Here is a 25,406-nt window from a genome sequence, read left to right as displayed (position 1 = left end):
AAAGAAAAAAAAATAATTGCCTCTTAGAAAATGTTGTACATTGAAACTCCAACTTTATTTACTAACCATCTATTTGTTCATTAAAAAAGAATTATATGTTATTAAGCCAAAAAATCTGACTGTATAGAATTATGAGTATTTTATGTTAAACATTATCTTCTGGTCCACAGTAGCAAAAGAATATGACAATTACAGTGCAACAAATCAAACACAATAAACAAATCTATACTGCACTTCATCTTACAGGACCTGTATCGCCCACTCTCTTCGGATGATATGGATTCAGTAGGAGACTCAGTGTAAAAGAGAAAATGGAACAATGTTTATGGTTTGTGATTTGGTGAAGGTTTAACATTTTTTTAAAAGAATAGCTGCTAATTTACAGTAATAGTGAATCGCACAAAAGAGTTTTGCATATTTAATATTAAAAACTTGGGGCCAAATTAATTCTTGGGGGCTGGCGGGTATTTTTGGCTTTACCACTGAATTTGTAATGAATGGGCCATTGAATATGTCCGTCAAAGACAAAACAGCATTGTGCACACTTTAAGGAATGAAGATTCAATAAAGTGAACGTAACGCACAAATCTGTAGTGGGCACATTTATGAATAGCACTCTTTTTAACATCCAAGGTACTGATTATATGTTCTGTTTTTAACATAGGTAACTTTATTCATTTTGGTATGAACAGTTAATGAATACTTTGCTTTTACCAATGAATAGATAAAATGCAAAAAAAAAAAACCTGCCTTATTAAACTGCTTGCACCACGCTGTCTGATCCCAGCACGCACATTTGGAACACTCTAAGTTTAGTCTTTTTATCTAAATGAAAGGAAAATGAAGAAATCCCATGTGGTCACAGAGCAAAAATTAAATGCATTCAAAGCAGTGTTCAAGTTGTCTTCACTGTGTTACCATCTAATGACTGTAAACAGAAGGGTGTTCATAGGCAACATGAATGTTTTATCCGGCAAGAGCTGTTACTGCTTATCATCCGTGTGTTGCAAGTAAATATGGACAGATTTCTTAACACAGAAATATGAAGGCCTGCTGGCTAGCAGCGTCATCTGAAACACATACTATAACACCGTTTGGAGAAACACATTTTGCTGAGAAACTAGTGATTATTTTCACTTATGTTAAGGACAGGAACATCATTTTTTATTTGCTGTAATGAGACATTCTATGCATTTTCAAATGAAAGCCTACAGAAATGGTGGTTCTGTAAATCATCCTCCTATTGACCTAATTCTCTTCGTAATTTCTAGAGGTGGTAATTTTGTACATCATGAATATGCAAAACTCCTTTAGTGTTCAAGTAGGTCACGCATTATAACCAGTTGCTTAACAAATATCTACTAATTTTACTTGTTTTCTGCTGCTTTATTGTGAGAACCTTAGTATATATTAATTTATGTAATAGCAATATTTCCCATGGTACGTTGCATATTGCTTTAAAATTTATCTGTTGTATTTAAGCCCATAGTCTAGTGATCACACACTTCTACTGTCTTATGCCTTTCCTTTCAATATCTCAAATACTAATGATTTAAGAATTAGAAATTAGTGTGATTCTGATCCTCAACAAAAATCTATAGAGATTATATTTTTGAGCTAGTTAGTGATGATTTAATATATTATGAAATGAGGAAAATTTACTTCATAGCAGAAAATGTTTAGCTGCTACATGCCAACTTTTAAATGTAGTGAAATAATTCCTTTACATTGATTTGTCTATAATAAAATTCAGCAGCTGGAAAATGTTGGCATGTGATGTTATGGCTTCACTGTATCAATATCGTTTTCTTTATGGAGGATATTTGCAAAAAGAAGTAAAAGGGCAGCAGAATGCAAAAACAACTTACCTTCTCTGTTTTCAATATTTGGTTCCAGTATCACCTGGAGAGAAAGTCATTGGTCTGAGAGGTTTGCTGAAGCAGTTCAGTCATTCCCTTTTGAAACGCTTGTTTTGCCATTGCTGCATCAGACTTCAGATCTAAAACTATTCCCAGCAATAGGAACAGTCCCTCCCCATACCTCGATCCTAAGGCTAGCCTGTCCTACTAAAAAGTTCACAGCTGTCAAGTTACTTGCATTTTTGCCTGTTAGGAGGGAGCATCTTTGTAAAATGTATTACTTAATCCCAAGAAATGCTTATTATGTAAAGGTGCATTGGGATCAGTTTGCAACAATTCAGACAAATCCACCAGACTGAACAAAATACTTACTGATGTTTCAAAGATTTTTTTTTCCTGTGAAGGAAATAAATTCCAGGGGTTTTATTTTTCCTCCCCTCTCCCACATAGGCTATTGCTGCTTAAGGCAGTTTATTAAGAATGTTTGTTCTGTGCAGGGAGCACAGATTGCCAGCAAACCTGAATCCCACAGCTTCGAGTAGCTGTGGAAAAGAAAAATGGACCCTGTATCAGTAATTGTTATGATAGCGAGTTCTCCATCAAGACTGTTTCAAAGAATATGCTAGTCCATAACATTTAATCATTTCAACATATGACTTGTATTAAGGGGCTGTTCAGGGGCGATATGTATCATTAATATTTCATTTAAAGAATGAAGTCCCTTAGAGATGGAAAAGGTACACTGTTTATAGACCTTGAGATCCCTTTTGTGTAGAATGTAATTCCCATTATACATGAGCAGAAATGAAATGTTTCTTTTGAGCAAGACCAGAAGGTTTCTGTTTATGGGTGAAACTGAAATTATGTTTCTTGATGCTGTAGTTCTGCTTGCAACAGCACAGGTTTTAGTTTGTTCCTCGACTTCATCAGCTTCATTAAATAACAGAATAGCTTAAGCAACTTTATACTGTTTGAACCTCTTATAGCTCTCTGTATGCTGCATTATTTGTGCCTACTCTAAGGTGATTATGATGTAGCTAAAGAGTCTTGTATAGATTGTGAATGCTTTGCTTCCCTTTGAGCTTTACGAATACTTGTGATTATTTCCCTAATGCTTTCTGCAACTTTTTGGATTTTTTTAATCTCTTTTCTTTTTCTTTTATGCAACAAACAGTTCATATATGAAGCACAGAATGTGTATGTTTATATTTATACACACATACACACACACGAAGATAGATGGCTTTGAAACCCATGCACAGTTATGTCACATTTGTGGCTTTAAACAAATATGTGGGGAAAATGTATTAATGGGAGGTTGTTCACCTGGTGAGACTTGCTATAGCTCTGTTAAAGTCAGTGGAGCTACACTATGTTGTACTTGCTAAGCAGCTCCCCCGAGGAAGTCTATACAACTTTAAGAGACCTCATGTACGAACAAGGGATAAGTTCTGCTCAGTTTGAAGTTAGTGGTAATACCATGATTGACTCCAAGGTGGGAAGGATAGGACCTTACGCACAAAAATATGTACACAGACGAAACATTAATCATAATTTTTAAATGAGATTGTTTTGACATGTTCACATTTGTTCTTTTGTTGAAATCAGTAAAAGCTTTAACATTCATTGTCCAATGTGAAAATTACTTCTCAATTTGTAAAATAATTCAGGAACAGCACATTATATTTAGTTCTTTTTCTCTAAACCATTTTCACATATGACTGGGCACATATGACTGTAAAATGAAAATTCTGGGGCATTAATATTATGGCTGTAAATGTATATTATAAGCACGGATACATAATGTTAAATAGCCTTGAAGAACATCTGGGTTAAGATTGTGTGGCATAACAATTGAAATAAATAATAGTGTTTGCTTTTACAGTTTCATACTTCACACTGTGATGTGAACTATATAGTGCAGTGTGTTACAAAAAAAATATCCTCCAACTCTAAATGTTAAAGTGAATTGACAGTAATATAATAAGAACCTCTGATCGACCTAAGTGTACTGTTCCTTAAAAAATAGTAGAGAAATGAACAAACAGAAAATCTGTATGGTGCTAATTTACCTCATCTCTTGATAAATACTTAGATTAATGTTGTCTGTGCTTTTTCCTGTATACAACTGATGGTATACAACTGAATACAAGATTGTTCTTTTTTTAATCTTCGCTTTCAGTTTATCTGTTAGTGATGGGATGAGAACTTCTGAGTGATCAATAGAAAAATAACCTTATGACACACAACCAGCAGTACCTTTACACGCTGAGCAAAGAAAGCAAATGGTTGTCATACACTTTGGAAATGGGTGTAGTGCCCCCAGGAAACCCTTTCGTTCAGAAAGCAGGGCTTCCCAAGCAGAGCAGAGGCTATTCTGAGCTGTGTTTGCTCTTGTAACACCTTTAAACGGGCTCGGTTTGCCTCTTTCACCTTGAACGTGGCCTCAGACTGGCTGAGTGCCCTCACTCCCCACGGAAGGCAATGGGAATGTAGATACATATGTTGTGTACGCACACGTTCGCAAAGGATTAAAAACACACACAGTGCACACATACATATTTGTATGCATTTTAGTGTCTGTATTTGTGCATGTTGATTATATTCACATTTACTTAAACTGACCCTCAGCAGTGAAGTATGAAAAATGCTGTACTGTATTTGGCGTGTACTTGTTGTCTGATGTTATATGAGGTAATTAGTTTGTGATTTGCCCTGCAATACAGTGTTTTGGAATTTGAATTCTAGTGAAAGAGGAGCTAACGATGTTTGTGCTAAGGCCTCTTCATTTTGTTAGTTGCACTATGATATTGTAAATATTGGCACATTTACAACATAAGTTTAAGATTTTACAAAGTTATGCATACAATTATTTTTTTTAAAGAAAAGTGCTTGGATATTTGCTTTTTAAAATATACCATTTTTGTATTAATGTGATGCAAGAAACCAAAAAGAAAGCTGTTGATTTATCAACAAAAAAATGTAAAACTTGCAAAAATAAATGCCGATGAATGTTTTATTTCACATAATCAGCTGAAGAAAATCACCTTCATTTTTGTGCCATTGTTTCATCATACTGTGTTGTACTTGTGTTTCATATTTGACCATGTCATCCTGGTTGCAATTTGTTGTTTTGCTAGATTTAACATTACTGTAGATTATTGTAAGCGATGTAATAAATATATTTAAAAAGAACACACTGTTCAGTGAGTTTATTTTGGAAATGTGATTAACAGGCTTTACAAAATACTTGCAATTGGTATTGCTTGTTCATTTCAGGTCAGCATTGTCCATCTAAACATTTGCTTAGTGAAAGCATAGGGAATTCATACATCCTAATGGGCTTCTTTAAGAACCATTCAGTGCCTTTTTAAATAATAAACTCTGGACTCTAGTGTATAGATGCAAAAATTCCTTCAAGCAGGAATTTGGTTTCTAAGGGGTCTTTTGGAGACAGTAAATATATACCTGCCTTGAATTGCATATGGGTATGTTTGTTTGCATGCAGTGGGGTAGATTTGAAACATGAAACGGGAAATTAGTATACTAATGGTAACAAGGTACCAGCTGTCTCCTGACAACTCGGCTGCAGCAGCACTCGGCTCTTAAGACAGGTATTAGGAAAATATGCCTGTGAAAAGCTTAGAGTGCTGAAACACGCCTGTGATGTTTTAAAATAGTACCTGGTTTTCTTGATATATCTTTTTACTCTTTAAAAATACATATTTATAGCCTAGTTTTATTTTTTGTTTGGTGGGGGTGGAGGAAGAGACACACTACAATTTCTGAAGTGTCATCTGCCAGTCTGATGCTTCAGCTGATATTCAGGCACTCTCCTGGATCGATCTGTGGGTCTGATAAAAGCTGTAGTTTTGAAAGTCTCTTGGCTGCTAGTTAGTAGGTCTGCCTGTACAGACATTGAATGAAACAGTACTATAGAAATGAGGAAGAATAACTGAAATTTCAGTCTTAACCAAGTAACAGTTAAGATTACCAGGAAAGCTTTCAAAATGCAATTCAAATAGATTAAAATTAGAAGTGATGATTGTGCTGTGCCTTTAATAAGGTGGAAGAAGTAGCAAGCTCTGATGGTCTTTCCGTTTTTACTCTGTAGTTAAGTGGAAAAATCTACTTGCGTATACCTTTAGAAGAGGAAAGATGAAATTTTCACATTGCAGAACTGCACCTGTAACTTTTTATGTTAACCACATTATGAATACAGTAATGACAGGTCAACTGCCAATACCAGGAATCTGATACTTTTTTTTAGATCATCAGTCTTTTCTGAAGGTTGCCAAAGTATGAGTGAGCCTACAGTCTGAATTATTGCTCAGCTTTGGAAACAGCTGTTAGGAGCTAGCAGAGATTAGATTCAAGTTTACTGTTAAATACCATATAGGAAACTATGTTGGTCTTTCAGAATTGCTTTGTTACGTAAATCAAATGTGTATATAAGCACTTGATGCTGCAGCTTAATAAAAGATCCTAATAAAATGAAGTGCTTCAGCTTGAAAATTTAACTTCAGTCTGTCAGCTCCATTTCCTTGAACGCTCTCCTATTTGTACCTTTCTCCCTGAAAGAAGTCAACCAACACAAGTTCCTGAATGACACATGCTGGATTATTGCTTGTGTTGTTTGAATTTATCTCCTCTCTAAGCTGTGTAAATCCTGAATTATATAAACGAAGAGAAAAGTATCATTTCCCCTTGTAGGGCCTCACTAAAGTCAAGAGTCTAATAAGATAAGGCAGGATGTAGAACTATGGATGAAGCAGTTAATAAATAAATTTGGATCTTATGTGTCAGTTTAGTGTAGTGTCTGCATTTGAAAAGAAAACAATTGGATCATTTCTCTTTCTATGCATTGAATTCCATTAGCTTCCATTCTTTCAGCATGAAGACCATAGATTTGATATTTCTCCATGAAGTAATTTTTTGCCCGTTCTGTACTGTTTACATGAAAACCTGTTTCCCTGTCTCAGCTGGCTGGGCCAAAAAATGTGAGCGATTAAACAAAAGAAAATCAAAAACATTTTTGCTGGATAGAGTTGGGAGAGGGAGTTTCAGTGTAACCCTTTGTTTCTCGCTAAACTGAATAATAAAAAAGTGAGTTTTTCTTCTTAAAGTTGCATCAAAATATCTTATTTCCTATCTTAAACCAGCTGTCCTCTGTTTTACCTTTTGTTCTCTGGAGATGTACAGTTTTGTTGTATTGACTCAGTTATTTTTTGCTTAACACTGTTACATATTACAGACATTTTTTAGGCCATTCAAAGTCCTTCAAAGCCAATACCTTCACTGCACTTTGTCTTTATTTTACTGTTAACTATGATGATCTTTAGGCTAAGAAATTGCCTCTGTCAGGCACTTTGCAAAGGTTATTTATAACCAGACTAAACACCAATATGGGCTCCAAAAGAGGTGAGCATTGTTGCTCAACTCTTTGGTTTTGGGTTTAATGGTATTTATCCTTGCTGAGTTAAGCTTCGTCTTACATGTATCACTGACACACATACTATTTGTATGTTTTCTAAATTTTCTAGAATTCTTTGGAATAGAGAAGATCTTCAGAGGCGTCATTTAAAGACATTGATAATTACTTATCCTGAGCCTGCTTCCTAAATTTACCCTTTGTTTACTAATTTTAATTTTTGCTTCATTAAACCCACTTCTAAAAGAGTAGAACTCTGCATGAAATCCAAACTTAGTATTACACCTGTGTGCATTTCTGTTACTCATGTTTCATCCAGATGCTTCCTTCATGGTAGGAAAATACAAGGGATTCTATTGTTAAGAGACTTTGTAGACTCCATATGCACTAATAAAGGTTTGGAAAATATAATGCAGTTTTGGGGGTTTAAGATTCAGGATCTGAATTGCATTGACAAACTTCCTAAACATACTTGTTCAAGTTTCTTCTCATAACTGCTGATACTGGTAATCCACGCAGGTAATTCCTGCTGTTTAGTAGGAGTGGGATTTTAATTTGGGACAAAGGTGAGTACGGGGAGAGAGAAATTACAGTAATATTTACGTTACTGCCCTTTTTTTCATGGATCTAGCACAATTTGCACTGAGATACAAACTATTTACAGAACAGTTGCTAAATAAGTCTCCCATTGAGACAAGGTTGAAACTCTATAGCACTAATGTTTCCATTCACATCAATGAGATGTGTGGTGTGCTGGCCATCTGTTATATAAACCTGAATGGGATCTGAAATCCTTACACCAAAGATCTGATTTTTTATGCCATTGCTTTTATGGAGGTGTGCCATAAAAATGGCCATGTGCTGGCAACCTGTGCAACTGGACCCCTTTAAATCTGTGAAAAAGTGATGACATTTCGAACACCTCAGCATCTCTTAAAATTAAAACAGCTAATTACATTAAGGTCTGTCTGTTGAAGAGATTATACTCTTGCATAGAGTTTGTTTCCCCCCTCCTCATCTGCAATATCCCTGATGGGGTCTACAGCTGGGAGAGCAACAGTGTACACGACAGACTGCCTCACGATTGGCAAGCCAGCTGGAAGGAACACCGAGACCCACAAGGATTGCTGGACCCAGAGGGCTTGTGAAAACAACGAGCTAATTAAAGTCTAAATAAACAGAATGTCCTTCTAGCTGAAGTAAAGATAAATAAATAAATCTCTGTGTGTTGTTCCAGAGGACTGAATAAAGATGAAAATATTTGTGTCACGTTTACCTAGTAATTTCTCTTTGATTGTGAAAGGCGGTCTGTCAGCAGACCTGGTGAACATATGCAAATGTACAGTTCCTTATTTGTGTTTTTAATCTGTTGTTTTAATAAGGGGGATTCAGCAAATGTAGTGAAAAGTATGTGTTTCCTTCATATAAAAAAAAAAAGAAAAAAAAATTAAAGTTTCAGAGTTTTAGAAATCCCAGTATGTATTTTAGCAGTTTTCTTCTTAGCTACTCTTCCTTGTTATTGGTGCTTTAGATCTTCTTCAGTTATAAATATCATCTTAGACTTCCTATGTAGTGGCAAGAAAAGAAATAAGGGCACTTAACAAAATGAGTCTCATATGGATGTTTTATTTCCTTTAAATTTTCTATAGGCCACCTTTGTTTCAGTTTGTTTAGCTAAATCTGGGCTAAATACATATTTAGGGAGCTTTGCCTAAGATATTTAGGAATGAATTTCATTTCAGTTGTGTGTAGAGCATTAAGACTATCTGTGTTTAAAGTGAAGCACTTGCTTAAGTGGTTTGCTGAAATGGGCCCTCGAAAGAGTGTAATTTTGGAAGGGCTGAGCAGTTGCAGTTCTCAGCTAAACCTCAGATTAAGGGTCTTTGAGAAATTAGATTCCCAAATAGGAATTTGAGTCTCCCTAGGCACCCATTCCGACAAAATGTAACAACTGACTTAGGTTGTAATTTTCGCATCTCCCGCTGCAGCATCTCACACTGCAGCAGTGTGTAGTCAGCAGTTTTGAGCTAACATTTGCTGAAAAGTGTAATCTCACCATTTATAATGCAAGAAAATGAATAAAGTAGTGGTTTGATAATCTATTGAAAAACTAGCACTAACCTTTTTGTGTTGTACTGCTTAAATGTTACAAAGATTTACTCACAATTGTGTATGTAAGTAATATTAAACATATTTAAATTGTAATCCCTTTAAAAAAACACTGTGCAGTGGGAAAGTAAGAAATTGGATGCCTGATCTAGGAAAACAAACAGGCTCGGCAGAATGTGTAGAGAAAACGTGTTTTTCTGCTTATTTTACAAGCAGGAGTGTAAAGGAATCAGTTCTGTCATTGCACGTGAATAAAAATAGGATTTGAGGGCAACTTCTCCAGGCATGAGAACTCCTAGCATTTTCCCATTACCCTGATTCTCTTCTGCTTATTTGTTCAAATATGAACCAGAGGTAAGTTTTTACTGAGACATCCCACAGGAATAACACATATATAAACATATCCTAATCATGAAACAAGAGCAGCAATATCTTAGCAAACTGCATAAAATCAGTCACTACTCACTTATGTTGTTATGAGGCAGCAAAAGTAGTCCAAACACTGATTAATGCAGTTTTTTATTCTGATCAAAGCTCAGAAGAAATGCCTGGATGGATGAAAAGAATGAGCTGGAGTTGATTAAAAGAAAAAAAAGGCAAAGAATCTCTTGGTAAATGGGATGTGCAAGCTTCAACTATTATGAGTGAAAAATAGGCCAAGTTCAGCCTTTGTCTAAATCATCTGACCTTAATCTGTTGTGGGAGAAATTTAAAGTTAGTCAGTTCAAATGAACTCGGCATACTGGCCAGCTTTTAACTCTGCTGACTGCCTTCTCTGTGGCTCCGTACTCTGCAAAAATCCCAACTGCTGCATTGTTAGTTGTTCGTGCTCCAGACAGCTGTGCTCTGTGGTGGCAGAGAAGAGAGATCATTCCAAAGAATCTCTATCATTATCTCTATTTGTAAAGTGGATTGCCACCCTGATCTAGATACCTTGCAAACACACATGAGGAATTGATAGTTTTACTTACATGCAGTGTAGCCTGCAGTGTATGTAATATTTAGATTGAAGGAGGTAATTAAATACTGCAGCACTTTGTAACCTTTCAGCACATAAACCATGTGAGCCTGAGAAAGTTTTGGGTTTGGCAATCATTTGAATACTTCTTACTTGTGTTGCAGCACCAGGGCCTAAGGAAGTGCTTTAAATTAAAAGGGCCACATTGTAGCTTCTTTTGGTTTCTTTGGAAGGTGGGAGAATCCTGAAGATATGTTCGTATAATTATTACATAGGACAAGATAAAAGTTTTGGATTAAATCCTGTCCATCTCATATGTCTGTGTAGTTTCTTCCATCTAGATGCATGATGAAGCCATCTTCCCAAAGTACGTGCCTAGAGTCCGTACGTAACTGGTAGGCATTGGTAGGTGCTTGGGAAGCTCCCCTAGTGAGATCCTGCCTGCTATACATTTGGCATCCAAGCTGGGTGGCTACGTATCTCTTTCCAGGGACTGCAGAGATACCGTCCTCCCCCCATTAACTGTATAGACGAACGTAGACAATTGCTGTACAGGAACTTAAAGCCAAGGTACAGTCTCACGCCTCAAGTGAACTACACCCAATCAAATGCTTTTCAAAAACAAGCAAACATTATTCACCCTGACATTTTGTTCTCTCCATATATCACCATAATGATTTCTCCCTTCTAAAACACACCTGGGGAGGATTTCACCAGAGGGAGTTTTGGAGGAGTGAGGAATTCTGCCCATAATAAAGCCAGCTTCAGTCAAACCAGACGTTCATGCCTCTAGTTCCTGCTGGGTTAGTGGTGTTGCTGAGGAGATCGGCTCCTGCCTGCAGAGGGCATACAGTTCCTCAGTTTTCCCTGCCAAAATGTGTGTGGAATAGGAAACTAATGGACCATACATAAAAGCGTTGCTGCACATTGCTGCACGTTATGGATCAGGGATATCTTCAAGGGTTCCAGAAGTGTAATGTCAGTGGAAAAGCTGAACTCTTCCCAAGCATCCACATATCCCTCCACCAAAGTAAATTGATACTTTACAAAGGGAACACAGAAGCCTCTCTGGGACGTGTCCAGCAGGAACATGCTGCGAGTACTCGTGCTCCTTAAAAATCATCTGTTTTCATTTGTGTCTCTCCATTTCCAGAGCTCCCAACACAGTGGCTCCTCTACCTCATTAGCATCCACCAAAGTTTGCAGCTCTATGGATGAAAATGATGGACCTGCAGAAGGTAACATTTGAAGGCTGACATTTCAAAGCAGTCTATGGAGTGATAACAGCAGCTGTGTAGGAAATGAGTCATTCTTCCTGCCAGAGAAGGTGGGAGCGTTGCAGGCTTGATGACTCTCTGTAAGGAGGTTCGTCAGTCTTACCAAGCCAGTTAGGTTCACTCTGGATCAGATTCGATCTGGACATCTTATTCAAAGGTGGTTTTGTTGTGGGATACTCAGAATATTAGTTCAATGAGTGATGCAGTGCTGACTGGATATTTCGTTAATTTTTTGCCTCATCTGACATGAAGAAGAAAAAGAACATGCTGCAGTCCTGGGTCTTTGCTGAGAAATGATTAGCCTCACCCCATACTAAGGCTTTGAGCAAGTTGACTAAGGGATAGCATCTGTTCCAATGCTGCCAATTCGCACATACATACACATACATGTGTGTGTGTTTATGTCTGACAGTGACTCTTCATGCTGCCTGTGAATTCCGGCAAGCTCCAGCCTCCTTGTATCATAACATTCACTTAGAATACTGAATTGGAACAAAGGACAGATAAAGATGCAGCTTAAAGCACTGTCATAAAGAGTGTAAATTCAAGTCACATCCCTGAGAGGCATTTTTTTTACCTCATGATATTTATATAGTAGTTTATATCAGCTGCAGTTTACAGTCAGTGTTTAGAGGCATGCTACGTTTTGAAAGACGCTATTTCAAATACATTTGAAAATAATGGTACATGAATAAGCACTAAAACACATGAAACTACAAAGTTTTCTTATGCTTAGACACTGTAATGCAATTTTACCTAAACATCTGGTGCCCAGGTTGCATGTGAGGTAGTATTATTGAGAACATTTGTTTAAAAACTAAATATTTAATATTGGGGGAGGGGAAGAACTAGGACTTAGCACATGAGGAGTTTTATGGATGTCTCAGTTTACAGGATGTAATAAAATAAGTGCTTGAGTGTTGGACTTCTTTGGTACATATATTTAATCATGCTGTGTCAAGGAGTTCCAATGCATTTTGGAGGCTGGTCTGCGCTTGTGCAGATCACAGAGGCCTTTTCATAATTAAAAAAATACAATTTTGGTTTTGTCCTGGAGGCGTATTGCAATGGGAATGGTAAACTATGTAACACTCAAATGGTGGTATATTTGAGCCCCCAGAAGTCTTATTTTTCATTACAGTATCTGTGTGAAACCTGTTGAGTATATACAATGTCAGCAGCGTGATTTCACTGTACAGTAAGTGAGATACTGACTCTGAATGGTTTCCAGCCTCCTAAACCGTAGACTTAAAATGCATGTTATGTGCAACATCTGTGTTTCCTTCACTAACAATAAAAATGTACTAATGATTCTTTCAGAAGTGTTGGAGGAAGGTTTCCAGGTTCCAGCATCGATAGCAGAGCGATATAAAGTTGGAAGGACTATAGGAGATGGAAATTTTGCTATTGTGAAGGAGTGTATAGAAAGGTGAGGAGGATAATGTAGATATTACTGTAAAAACAGTCATTAATGTCATGCTTTTTTCTAGATCATGTCTTTATTTGTGGAATATAGGACGTTTAATAAGGTAATGTATCAATGCCAGGTGGAAAAATGACTTATAGACTAATGCCCTATTGTATGAAAAATTAGTCCAAGGGACAATCTATTAATTTAGTTCTTTGTGGGCTTTATATTTTTTTTCTGCTGCATTCCACGTGACTCTACCAGTTCTTTGTGTTAAATATTTTTTCTTTCACTGAAATAACAACTTTTCTTGCAGTATATTCTTGCAACTCTCCCTTTATATTAGACCAATGAAGCATTTCATATGTAGTAGCATTCTGTAAAGATGTCAGGAAATTTTGTGTGTGATATGTAGTGGTGGTGGAAGGCACAAATTGCTGACTCGGGATGCATCTTTTCTGCTATCTGACACTGAGCAGTAACCTCTTCAATGTTTATGTTAAAAAAACATCAGGCATCTGTCTTCTCCTTGTCTGCTTTATGCCATTGTATGGGCCTCGTCCAACTGTAGGTGCCTGCGCTGCAAACAACAAAATCTAACATCTTTACTGCCCTTTACTCTTAAGAGGGGAAAAGAGTCATCTTTAAAGACTGATTTTAGACATCCACTCCAGCTTAGAGAAGTCACAGGTCACCTTGAGTGTAGATGTTGCTGATGGTGTTCAGGTTGACTATCTCAGGTGTCGGTTTCTGGATTGAGTCAGGCAAGTCATGAACCGGCTTCGTAGCAGAGAAGGCAGAAAAACAGCTAAAGCTACAAATGTCCAAAAGAAAGAGCAATAGAGATGTCAAGGTCTGACAATGAAATTCCATGAGTGAAGTTTTATATCCCCCTATTGCCATATCTTAGAGAGGGGATGCTTACAGAACACTTTAACCTCACGTTTAGGTGCAAAGAAAGGACTTTTGCTTTTTAGTTTGTACGAATGTGAATTCAGCTCTAGAGAGTAAGTCAAGATTAGATCTCGTGGCAGATGATGATAAATTAGCTTGGCTGGTTTAAAACAAGAGTCTTTCTGGAAAAAAAGACAGGTCCCGTTCTGCATCTGATAGAGTCCGGCGAGTCTGGTAAGGAAACCATGAAGACAGCCATAGGGAAAAGGGTGGGTTTTAAATCAGTTGGCAGTGTTCTTGTGGGACTTGTCCAATATTCTTGAGAGGCCTTTAGAGCTCTCTCAGAGTGAGCTCATGGTGGAGCTGGTCATGCAGAGGGCGATTGCTGTTCAGATCAGGGTCTGAACACTAAACTGGGGAATATGGAAACCTAAGGGAAACGAAACAAAACAGGATGATAATAAGAAAGCACGGTAAAGTCTTCTGGGGGGAAATGACTGATGAAAAGCATGAGTGAAAACATATAGCAAAGAAAAGTAAAGATAGTAGTGACTGAGAGAAACAGCTTAAAATGTAATAGAAAAAAATTGAGGTTTTGGTATACCGTCATTCAGCTGAAGATGTTTGTGTTGAGAAGCAGTTCAAGTGTGCTAGTGTGCATTTTACAACTCTTCTCAAGCTGAAAGAAAAGACATGAACAAAGATCCCGCCACACCTAAAAATAATGCTGATTACAATATCTTTGAGAGCTTAAATCAAAACTGTTTCCTGTCCTCTTGTCTATCTTTCTAGTCCTAGCAGTATCCAATAACATGACATATCTAGTGAATATGTCCTCAAATAGCGTGATTATTCAGGTATTCCCAGATACATACTCTTATACTCTTAGAGACTCTTATATTCTCTAAGTTTTACCATTCCATAGATCTAATTTATTATTTATTTATTACTACTTTGGGGGAGCTTGAAGATTAAAGTAGAATTATTTCTGTTAATTTCCATTTCTAGAGCAGCGTACCTTTGCCGTCACAAGTGCGAAAGGAGAAATTAAAGGCTCAGAGGGTAAATTAAAGCCAGTACATGTCAAACCTCTTAAAAAAAAATCTTCACAGTCATTCTAAGCAAAAAAACACCTCACTTCAAAGTCTGATATGTCCATCATTTGGAGAGCTAGAATTGATGGGGTGATACTTGGGACAGAGGACTTTTCCACTTTCTTCTGACATACAATTCCTGTGTGCATTAGACTTCAAAGGAATAGTGCCATGAGGTGTTAAGCAAGCAGGAATGGGTCTCGTTACATATCTTCACTGATCACATGGTTATTTTTCCGTAGTTGTGGCGACCAGCCCATGTGCACTGGTTAGCCACTCTGATGCTTCAAATGGGTTCACAGGCATTTTTGTCTGACAACAAACAGTACAAATAGAAACCAAAAACCATCTTTAAAATTTTCATGTGGGGACATCTAAATCCCATTCTGTGTGTCTGTGAACACAAGGGTGCACACACACAAATATATTTAATGTGCACACAAAAATGGGTTTCTTTACTCCAGTGCTATGGAAACCTCTGTGAATTAACTTTGCAAAAGTTTTAAACAGCCAGGAAACATGGCACGGAGCCCTGTTATGAACTACAGGTCTAACTCTGTGCCCTGTATTGGTGCTGTGGGTCCAGACTTTTATCCAATCATAACATCTTTCCTACTTCATATGGCACTTTTTTATTGTTTGAGTTGAGTGATAGGTGAGGGCTGATGTGCCCATTTCACTGTGAGCTTCTGGCATGGCTGTGTGTGTTTTTTGGCGGGTGTGTAAGCTGCAACACTGTTGACAGCCTGTGGCTCTGCAGCTTTTTAGGGGAAAGGATTTGCATTATCTTAGCTTTAATTTTCTTTTTATGAAAACAAAGAGCAGTCAGAGTTGTCATCTGCTTGTTACATATCTGCTCCATCGTATGCACAATTTGTCCAGTGTTTTCATATGTGTCCATTTTTAACTTTCAGATGCTTCCAGATTCTGACATTTCCTCACTAGCTCAGATTTCCCAGTGTTTTGAAGTACATGGAGTCTCCTATGGCCAACAAAAAAACATCAATTTCCTTTCTCATGACAGAAAGGAAGCATTCCTAGGGCAACCAAGGAGCTTGAAAGAGACTCCTATTGAAAGAAGGCTTATTTTGTCTGAGTTTGAATGCCAGATATCTTAATTTCTAATATTTCTTGTTCCTCTTGATTCCATTTGGCCAAAATAGTGTTCATAGCTGTCCTCGTCCCCTCTCTGAGCTGAGTCTGTAGCCACCAAAGAGCAGCACATATAGAAGGCAGCTCGCTTCTGGGGGCTGCGACACTTAAGCCCCTTTGTGGAGAACTGCAGATATGAGAAGCTTTTAATTTTTCTTTGCTCAAGTCTTGAACAGCAATGCTGTGCATTTTTTTACAAGTCATAAACATCATCATCCAGTGTGATTTCTCTGCACAGTCTTCTAATTGATGTCTTAATACAGACCGTCTTAGCTCCTTGCTGACCTGGGAACCCAAACAGAATTAATATTCTGGGATTTGTTTATTTTCTTTTTACTGAAGACTCCATTTTCCTTTAAATTAATACCTAGTGGTATGTTATTGCCAGGGGAGGTCTTTATGCTTAAATACAGCAATGAAAATGCCCAGTCATTTTGCTGTTGCAGTGCTTTCAGTTTATGACTCACTTTGCATGTCCTCCTTGAGGGACTGTACACATTTTTAGGCATGCTCACCTCTCTATTTTACTTATTATATATCAATTTCATGTATTGGTTTAACTATATTTTGCTCAGTGAAGAATGGGGAAAAATCACCCCAGATGCTTGAGAGTTTTAATTTTTCTTTATTTTTTTAACCGAACATATAGTATATATACAAGGGCAAACAAATACAAGGGCAATGTAATAGACATTTGTAAAGTGTTTAGATTTTTACTACAAAATCAGTGTTACATTAAGAGCTTTTTATTGTATTATCCATTCTCTATTTAACCTTATAATGAAACTAGACCTTGTGAGCAGAGCTTCTTGGTTTCATCCTTACAGCCATCTTTTGGTTTTGTAACTTGATTAAGAAACGGAAGTTGATATTGTGAACTTGTCCACAAGCTTAGCTTTCTTTCTTAGCATTCTATATAATAACTATCGACATATGTGGTCTTGATGAATATTCTGTGGTTGCCAAACAAAACCTATCTGAAAGGAAATGTATTTTCATCCTGACCTGAACCTCTAGAATTTCCTACTGTCCAAAATCTTTCATGTTCCATCCCATAAACATCACATTTAACTCTGCTAGGTGACATGTAACTGAATACATAAAATGTCATTCCAAGGAGTGACTTTTTTGTATTGGCATTTGTAAATACAGATGTGTAAACTAATGAATTTTATTTTAAGAAAAAAATAAAGCATTTTCCATAGCTTGTATTGTTTTTGTTTAAAAAAAATACAAAACTATTTCATTTTGAGAAGATATAGATCTATAAATACTATCTAATACTTCCACATCTTCCACATAAACTGCAAAAGAAATAACAAATGCTATTACAAAATGAAAAACTCAAGTGATTTATTTAAAAAATATTGAAATTTCTTCAATTTAAAAAAAGTGCTTAATGCTTCTTTCTCATGCATATATATTCAATAAATTTGGCTCAAGTTCACAATTACAGATAGATTCAAGCTTCATTTCCTGACAAAACAGATACTTGAATAGAATTCTTGCTTAGGCATACTATGCTCAAATGAGAAATATAAAGTCAACTGAGAACAATATTCAATGTGATTGAACATACAATTGTTTCTTTTCTTTTTTCTCAGATCAACTGGTAGAGAATATGCTCTGAAAATAATCAAAAAAAGTAAATGTAGAGGAAAAGTAAGTACAAAATATCTAATTAGACCAAAAGATTTTTTTTTTTGAAGGACAGTTTGTGAGAGATCACTTTGGGAAGCTGTTAGTATTTATCTTCTTCCTGGCAAGAGTTAGAATCTTTTTGATTAAAGCCTTTGCCTGCCTTCTAGAGAACCTTGAAGTATTCATACAAAAGGCTGCAATATGTCTTTCTAGATGTGTGTGTTGATTCTCCATTTGGTTATGTGGGGGTACACTCCCTCCTTTTGCTCTTTACCCCTGTAATTACGTCCTCTAACTTTTATAATACCATATGTTATAGAAAACAGTAAAATCGTAATAATTGTAACACTGGTCATTATGTCTAAACAATATTGCAAGGTTAATCAAATTTATGTCAGTTTTATACCGTGTTGCTTTTTGTTAGCTTTTGAAATTCTCTAATAAAAGGTTCTCTAAGAATCTGCTATCATATTTTAAATCAAAAGACTCTGCATCAGAGAAAACATTGTAGAGGCTTCCGTATTTAACTTTTCTCTGCATCAGAAACATCTTTTCTTTCATTTCTTTTTTTTGTTTTACTCTTTTCTTTCAGCTATCACAGTGATGTTTTTCCTAGATGTTTTCCTTCCACATTTAGGAAGGCAGCATCTGTTACCTTTTTAAAAACCCAGAAGAATTCAAGCAGGTCCCTATTTTCTCTGCAGTTTCCACTGCACAATGGAGGTGAAAGTTTTTTCCACCAACCCATAGTCATTACAGATTTCTTCTGTGTGGCAGGAACACATGATCCAGAATGAGGTGTCTATTTTAAGAAGAGTCAAGCATCCCAATATTGTACTTCTGATTGAGGAGATGGACATGCCAACCGAGTTGTACCTTGTCATGGAACTTGTAAAGGTATTTTGAAGATAAGCTGCTTACTAAGAATTGTTTTGACCATATTCAGCCATCTTGTTAGTACCAAAGCTTACTAAAAATCATAGAACCATAGAATAATTTAAAATTGAAGGGCTCTCTCAAAGCAGTCTTGTCCAGCACTCTGCTGGAAGATTTTTGACCCACTGTAAGCTGTTTTTGTAGCTTTCAAGTATTTCTAATATATATCTAGTGTTGTGTAGTCCACACTTAGAAGTACTCGATGGATAGTACTTTGGGGATCACCAGTTTGAAATTCATCAGATGAAAATACACTCAGTCCAAATAGCTGTAAATACCACCCTTCAAAACTCAATATTTTTGATAAAACAGAGTTTAATGAAATTCTATTAATTTATGTTACATTTATATTATCTGTCTTTTTTCTCTACTGATTTTTATTAACATATTGGCAGACTTGCCTCCTTGATAATAATCTGAATTTAAGCTGGAGAAGGGGTAAAGTGAAAGAGAAAAACCTACTATTTAAAGTTGGGTTGTGTTCTGAAAAGTAAGTTTGCTAATGCAGTATTTTATATTTGGGACTCTATTTATTCATAGTAACTATGATGGAATTACATATTCAAACTGAATTGTGAAACTCAGACCAGGCCATCTCTTGCCCCCATACTGTCAACAGTGCAGTGGAAGATGTATGAATTTAGCTCTCGGTTCTGGTACTAGTACACAACAATGTCACCATGCGTAAAATATGGTAAAAACACATTTGAGTAAATTGTCCAAATTAGGACAGAAAGCCACTGAAGACATTTTGTCCTCTATACTCATTTTAACAGAACACTCCTGTTTTTCACATTCACTAATGGAATTAGCGATTCTCCTTCCTTTCTCAGCTGTCCTGTGGGAAGCAAATCTTTCCAGCAGCCACCTCCATTTCTGTATCTTTATCAGCACTTTCTCCTGGATCAGCCTATCATGCCTACACCTGGGGAATCCATGCTTTTAAGTGTTTAAGGATAAAGATTACAATAAAACTGTTTGGTGCAGCAAACAGGTTTTTTTTTTTTTCGTGCAGCAGCACCATTTATGTTCAGGCCTGTTGCATGTGCAAGCTCAGCACTTTTGAGCAAATCAGGCACTCTGAACCATGGCACCTAGATTTCTTCCACTTAAATTAAAAGTGTGGCCACCTTCAGCAGTTGTCCTCTGTATCGGTGTTTAGAAACAGGCACCACCAGAGGTTGTGAGAGAAAGCAGTTTCGGCAAGCAGGATTGTTATCTGCTTTGCACTGCTTGTAGGTGAAGATTAAGGAATGTTCTTGATGTAGGCACCTCACGGAGATGTTAGATAAGATAATCCCAGGTCTAAGTGTTTCTCAAGCTCAAGAAACAAGAGTAAAAAAGGAAGGAGAATTTAAAGTGTTCCTTATGGTCCATTATGCCCCATGCTCTCTGGCAGCACCATGTTTTCCAGGGCAGAGCTGGAAGGCTGTCAAGTGTGACCTATGGGTGAATGACCACAGATTTTCCCTCTCCCTGTGGCAGGCTGGGACAACCTGATTATCCATGGGAAGCTCAGGCCCTGCCCCACATCTCAGGAGGCAGCAACGTTGTCTTCTTGCGTTTGAGCCTTCCTAATGCCCAGCTTGACTTCAGTGATGCTATTGGAATTTCTGGTCCAGCTAACTCTGCTATTCACCACCTTTGAACTCTGAGGAAGCAGACTGGGACGTGCTGGTGACTAGGAGCTGACGGGGTACCCAGTGTCCTTTTTTAGTCTCTGATAGAGAGGTTAAATCCTAAGAAAAAAGCAAAATACTGTCACTCTTCCATGCCACAAATCCTCCTGTGTGGCCAGTCCCAGAAGAATTTCTCTATCTTCTTCATAATCACAGCCCTCTCTCGCACTCAGGTGCACAATGTGAGATAGCACAGCTTCAGATCAGATCCCCTTAGCCATCTAACACTATTTTAGTCATTATTACTGTTTTTTTCTGTGACAAGTGAGCTCACTATGAGATCCATGCTACTGTAGGTTTCTCCTGGTATCTGTGAAAGCTTGTTCAAAGGTACCTCAATACTCTTGGACTGTGTTATAATCTAATGTAGCCACAGCTCCAGCCTGCACTGACAAATCCTTCATCCTGGCCCCATGAGGTGCGCTAAGAAGTAAAAGCTGTGCCTTGTCTAACGTGCCAAGGTGTAAGCATATAGCTGGGTTTCAGGGTACAACCTGCTGTGCTATTCATGCTTGAAAAATGTTCAAATTGTAGTCTCTGGTGGATTTTTAATCAAAGTCCTACTCAGCTAAATAAGGGAAGAAGAGACCAAAAGGTCTTGCAAAATAATTAGCCTAAAATATATACATAAACAAAAGTGTCCATTATATTCAGTGTCTGAAGAAATCTGAGGGCTTGCATTCTTTCTTCTTTACTCTTTAGGATTGCTGCACATACAAGATGCTTTTAGTTAAGCTATAGAAAGGCTTTATAGATATTTCTGAGTGCAGATATCCTAGAGAGGATTGTTTCAATATTCCTTACTTTTATGTGGAATAATAGAAGAAATTTAGAAGAAATATCCTAGTCCTGGAAGTTTACTATGATTCTTTGAGGCAAACATCTATTGCTTTGTATTTAATTGGAAAAAAAAGAACCTTGTTATGCTCTGTGAGCACCAGGGAAGGTATTTCTGGAGAGACATTAATTGCTAATTCACCAATTGCTGACTGTTACCATTTCATAGCATGGCCTGTTCGGATTGATTAACCATCTGTTATTGACTGACTTCTGAAGACCTGACTTTAAATCAAACTCACAGACAGGAAAGAAATTCAGGGAGAAAAGGCTTGATGCTGCAGAGCACGGTTTCAGTTAATACCACCCTGCATTAATTGGCAGTAACATGTTTGACATAAGTGGCTGCTGCAAATACTGCCCTCACCTCATGGCAGATAGGCCATTCATTGGTTTGTAAAGTGTAAGAAAAAGCACTTCATAAATACAAATATAAACACATTGCAAGTGGTGCTTGTAAAAGGAAGCAAAGACCTGCTTTCTGGCATGTTGCCGTTTTATACAGGGAAACAAAATTGTTATTCAGCCCTAACAGGGGTTTGGCCAATTTAACAAGCAAGATTTATTGCAGAGTTTCCTTTGCTGCTCCAGGATATGATTTCACTTTTGCAGAAGAAAAGAGAGATTATATCATTTACATAACAAGGTAATAAATAAATAATTGGTTACTGTACTTCCAAGTATACTTCCTCATGTGCACAGATGATAAAAACTATATTCAGATGTTGCTGGTCCCATTTCAATGCAGAACAGGGGATTTAAGACTGAAATGTCAGCCTGAACTCACTCCTTGTGCCTGAATAAATGATAGTGACCTGCTGTGTGAATCGGCTAAGCAGAACCTTGCAGGTTAAAGTGCTCTTTGGGGAAAGGGAAGTCTGAAAACAATTCTGCCTGATATAGCTGTCAGTTCTGTTAACTCTTTCCAGGACAGTACTTCTCTTTTAGCTGTAGAGAATCCCACAGACTAAATGTATGCCCTCTTTTCTTACCGTGCTACCTGGTAAGAAACTTTACCAAGTAAAGTAGGCTGCTTTACTGAAGAAAATTATTCTGCTTCAGATTGGCTTGACCACCTATTAATGTGCTCTGCAGCCTCTAGCCTTTTCTGAGTTTAGGTGAACATTTGTTCTTTTTCTTCTGACTTTCGGCAGAAATTTTCCTTTCTCATTTTAAGGTTCAGCTTCTTTCATTCTCATCCCTCACATGTCAGCTTGGGCTGATTTCTCTGTTTGGAGGCAGATCCTTTGCTGATGTTATTGACACTTCTCCTGAGCATCTGGAACACATTAGATAAGACCAAAGATCTGTCTAATCCACTACCTCATGTTAAAAAGCAGCTGGTACAGGGACTTCACAGGAAGGAGCTTAAGGAAGATAGATTATTTATCCCACATATTTTGCCACATGCTGATATCTAATACTTAGGGATCAGTTAATGCCATGAAGTACATGGTATTGTACTTTTGCCAAATATTTGGCCTTTCTCTCTAATCCTCTATCTGGTTTAGCTTGGCCTTTTCTTCATCCTTTTCCTCGACACTATGCACCTTGATATATCTAGATTGGTCACCAGCCAGAGCAAGAGGTTTTGATGTGGTCCAGGTTTTACAATGCTTGACTTTAAGCAGTTTCCAAAGCTGGGGGTTTGCATCTACAGTGGGAATAAACCTGTCCTGGCAGCCTTCAGCTGCGTCTCAATAATGGAAAATTTCTAAGAGTTTATATGAGTTTTTTAAACAAGTAATGTCTGTTTTCTCAGGTTTGACACTTTAGTGGTTGTCTTTTCCTACATTTTTCTCTGTAGCCATGATTCTTGCAAAAAAAAAAAAAAAAAAAATTTCTTCCCCCTCCTTTCACTTAGTGAAAACAGTGTTTATTCTGGAGCTGTGCCTTAGCCCCCCACCTTCCGCCAAATAGCTTGAGGCTGTTGATAAAAACATCAGAGTTGGTAAAGCTGGTATTCCTCTACTGCCTTCAGAAAATATCTACTTTTTCTTTAAAAAGTCTCCTGTGATGTATTTTTTTTCTGATGTTTTGACTGCAGCAGGAATTTTTCGCATTTCTTTTCCAGAATTATCATTTCCCCTTTCTTTTTTTTTACCTGTTGATTTGTGTTTCCTTTATGATGCTGCTTTCATTGTAGCCAAAGGTCCAATATCTCTAAGTAGTATCTCCCAAAAGATGTTTGGTTTTTTTCCTCCACTCTGTCAAGCTTCCTCCTTAATCTCTTCTTTAAACTTAATTTTTGGTCTTTCTCCAAGCACTTACATGCTCATCTTCTCACTTGCCAGCTCAGCTCTGGAAATATAGTCTAAATGTCATGGCTGCTACAGACCATGGTGAAGATAATTTCAGCCTCAAAGACTCCTTTTCTTTTCTTTTCTTTTCTTTTCTTTTCTTTTCTTTTCTTTTCTTTTCTTTTCTTTTCTTTTCTTTTCTTTTCTTTTCTTTTCTTTTCTTTTCTTTTCTTTTCTTTTCTTTTCTTTTCTTTTCTTTTCTTTTCTTTTCTTTTCTTTTCTCTCCTTCCTTCCTTCCTTCCTTCCTTCCTTCCTTCCTTCCTTCCTTCCTTCCTTCCTTCCTTCCTTCCTTCCTTCCCCTCTTTCTCTCTTTCTTTTTCTTTCTTTCTTTCTTTCTTTCTTTCTTTCTTTCTTTCTTTCTTTCTTTCTTTCTTTCTTTCTTTCTTTCTTTCTTTCTTCTTGTTTTTCCTTCAACTGTAGTAGCTTTTAGCTGAATTAGACAGTGCTATGAGTAGGGAATAGAACAAGCTGCCAGCTGTGTTTGTCGCTGTGGTGAAATGCTAATGTTAATTCTTAAGTGTCTTCCAGTATGATTGTCTGACATACATGCTGGGAAGTTCTTTGTTATTAGCTGCAAGAAGAGCATCACACTACCAAAGCCTTCTCATTTTGTGCAGAGAAAGCAGTTTCTGAAAACCACATTTTCAAAGTTTTGTGAAACAGAATCAGACTTTTAAAATATGTTATCAGTGATGACAGGTAGCTGGTTTGAGGCAAGTATGTAGGCATGCCAGGAATTTGAACACACAGATTGGCAAGTGTTGGACTCGTTACAAAAGCAGCAGCAGGTGGGAATGGTTTACACCGTAGATTCTGGCCTCTCGGCTGACCAACTATGCCATGACAAATGGTTCTGAATTATTGATATGTTCGGTTGCTGTTATGGGGAGTGTCATCACAATGCCAAAAGTTTATAGCTGCAAAGAAACTGTGCTGCTCCTCTCTCCTCCATCTTCCCTATAAATGGTGCTCCATGATCTTCCCTAAATTTTTCAGTCATTTCACAAGCAATGTTGCTCATTTGCCATGATCATTTTGCTCCAGGGAGGAGATCTTTTTGATGCCATTACTTCTACCAACAAATATACAGAGCGGGATGCCAGTGGAATGCTTTACAACCTGGCCAGTGCCATCAAATACCTCCACAGCCTGAACATTGTCCACAGGGATATCAAGCCAGAGAATCTACTGGTAAGTGAAAATTCAGTTTTGGCATTGTTGATTACTTGAGAGTGTGTGAGAGAAGGTCTGTGCTTCTCTCTCTTTCCATACACCCCTTACATTTAGTTCAGTCTTTTAAGTCTGGTATTTTAATTTTAATTTTAGCATTGTAAAGCTCTCCTAAGATAACAGATATCACAAAGAAGTACAGTAACATCAGCTGGCATGTCTAGACTGTTCCCTAGGACACAGCTACAGAGTTGTTCCAGTGATCACTAGAATTAACCTTTCAGTGAGCTGCAGTATAATTTCAATCTTCTCATAAATACAAAGGTATTCTGTCCTTAGTAGAGTACTCTGTATTTCTGTAGCTGCCACAGTAATCAGCAGCAGTTTAGTTTTTTAAACATGGTGGGTGCAAATGTTGTGCCCTAATCATGTAGTATGTCAGGGCAGAGCTAGGAAGAGCCTTCAGAGTCCTTCCTTACCCTGCCGCATCTCCCAAATAAACCTATAGCACTTTTTATTAAGATAGTTTCCTAAACAGACAGCTTAAACCTTCCTTTTCCTGACTGAATGAGCCCTATCCACTGAAGACAATGACAAACATACCCTGTTAGTTAGTCCTTCTGAGGATTTTGCACTCTTGAATGCAGCAATTGTGTTCTCC

General features: G+C 37.3%; 1 protein-coding gene across 5 annotated transcripts in view; it reads left to right on the top strand.

Annotated features, from left to right (window-relative positions):
• The window catches only part of DCLK1 (doublecortin like kinase 1), a 262,831-nt gene that overhangs the window by 199,196 nt on the left and 38,229 nt on the right, over positions 1-25,406 (top strand). For 4 of the 5 annotated variants that reach the window (XM_009568683.2, XM_054068052.1, XM_054068059.1 and 1 more), the window contains 5 exons: positions 11,511-11,595; positions 12,955-13,063; positions 17,787-17,844; positions 18,601-18,720; positions 24,620-24,766. In XM_009568683.2, the coding sequence (XP_009566978.1) occupies positions 11,511-11,595; positions 12,955-13,063; positions 17,787-17,844; positions 18,601-18,720; positions 24,620-24,766 (519 nt within the window). Of the gene's footprint in view, positions 1-246; positions 5,312-11,510; positions 11,596-12,954; positions 13,064-17,786; positions 17,845-18,600; positions 18,721-24,619; positions 24,767-25,406 lie in introns of those variants that run through there. The other variant, XM_054068069.1, reaches the window with a different exon arrangement.

Source organism: Cuculus canorus, chromosome 1, assembly GCF_017976375.1.
Source record: "Cuculus canorus isolate bCucCan1 chromosome 1, bCucCan1.pri, whole genome shotgun sequence".
NCBI lineage: Eukaryota > Metazoa > Chordata > Aves > Cuculiformes > Cuculidae > Cuculus > Cuculus canorus.
Note: the sequence above shows the minus strand (reverse complement) of the source record. Positions and strands in the feature narration are given on the sequence as shown.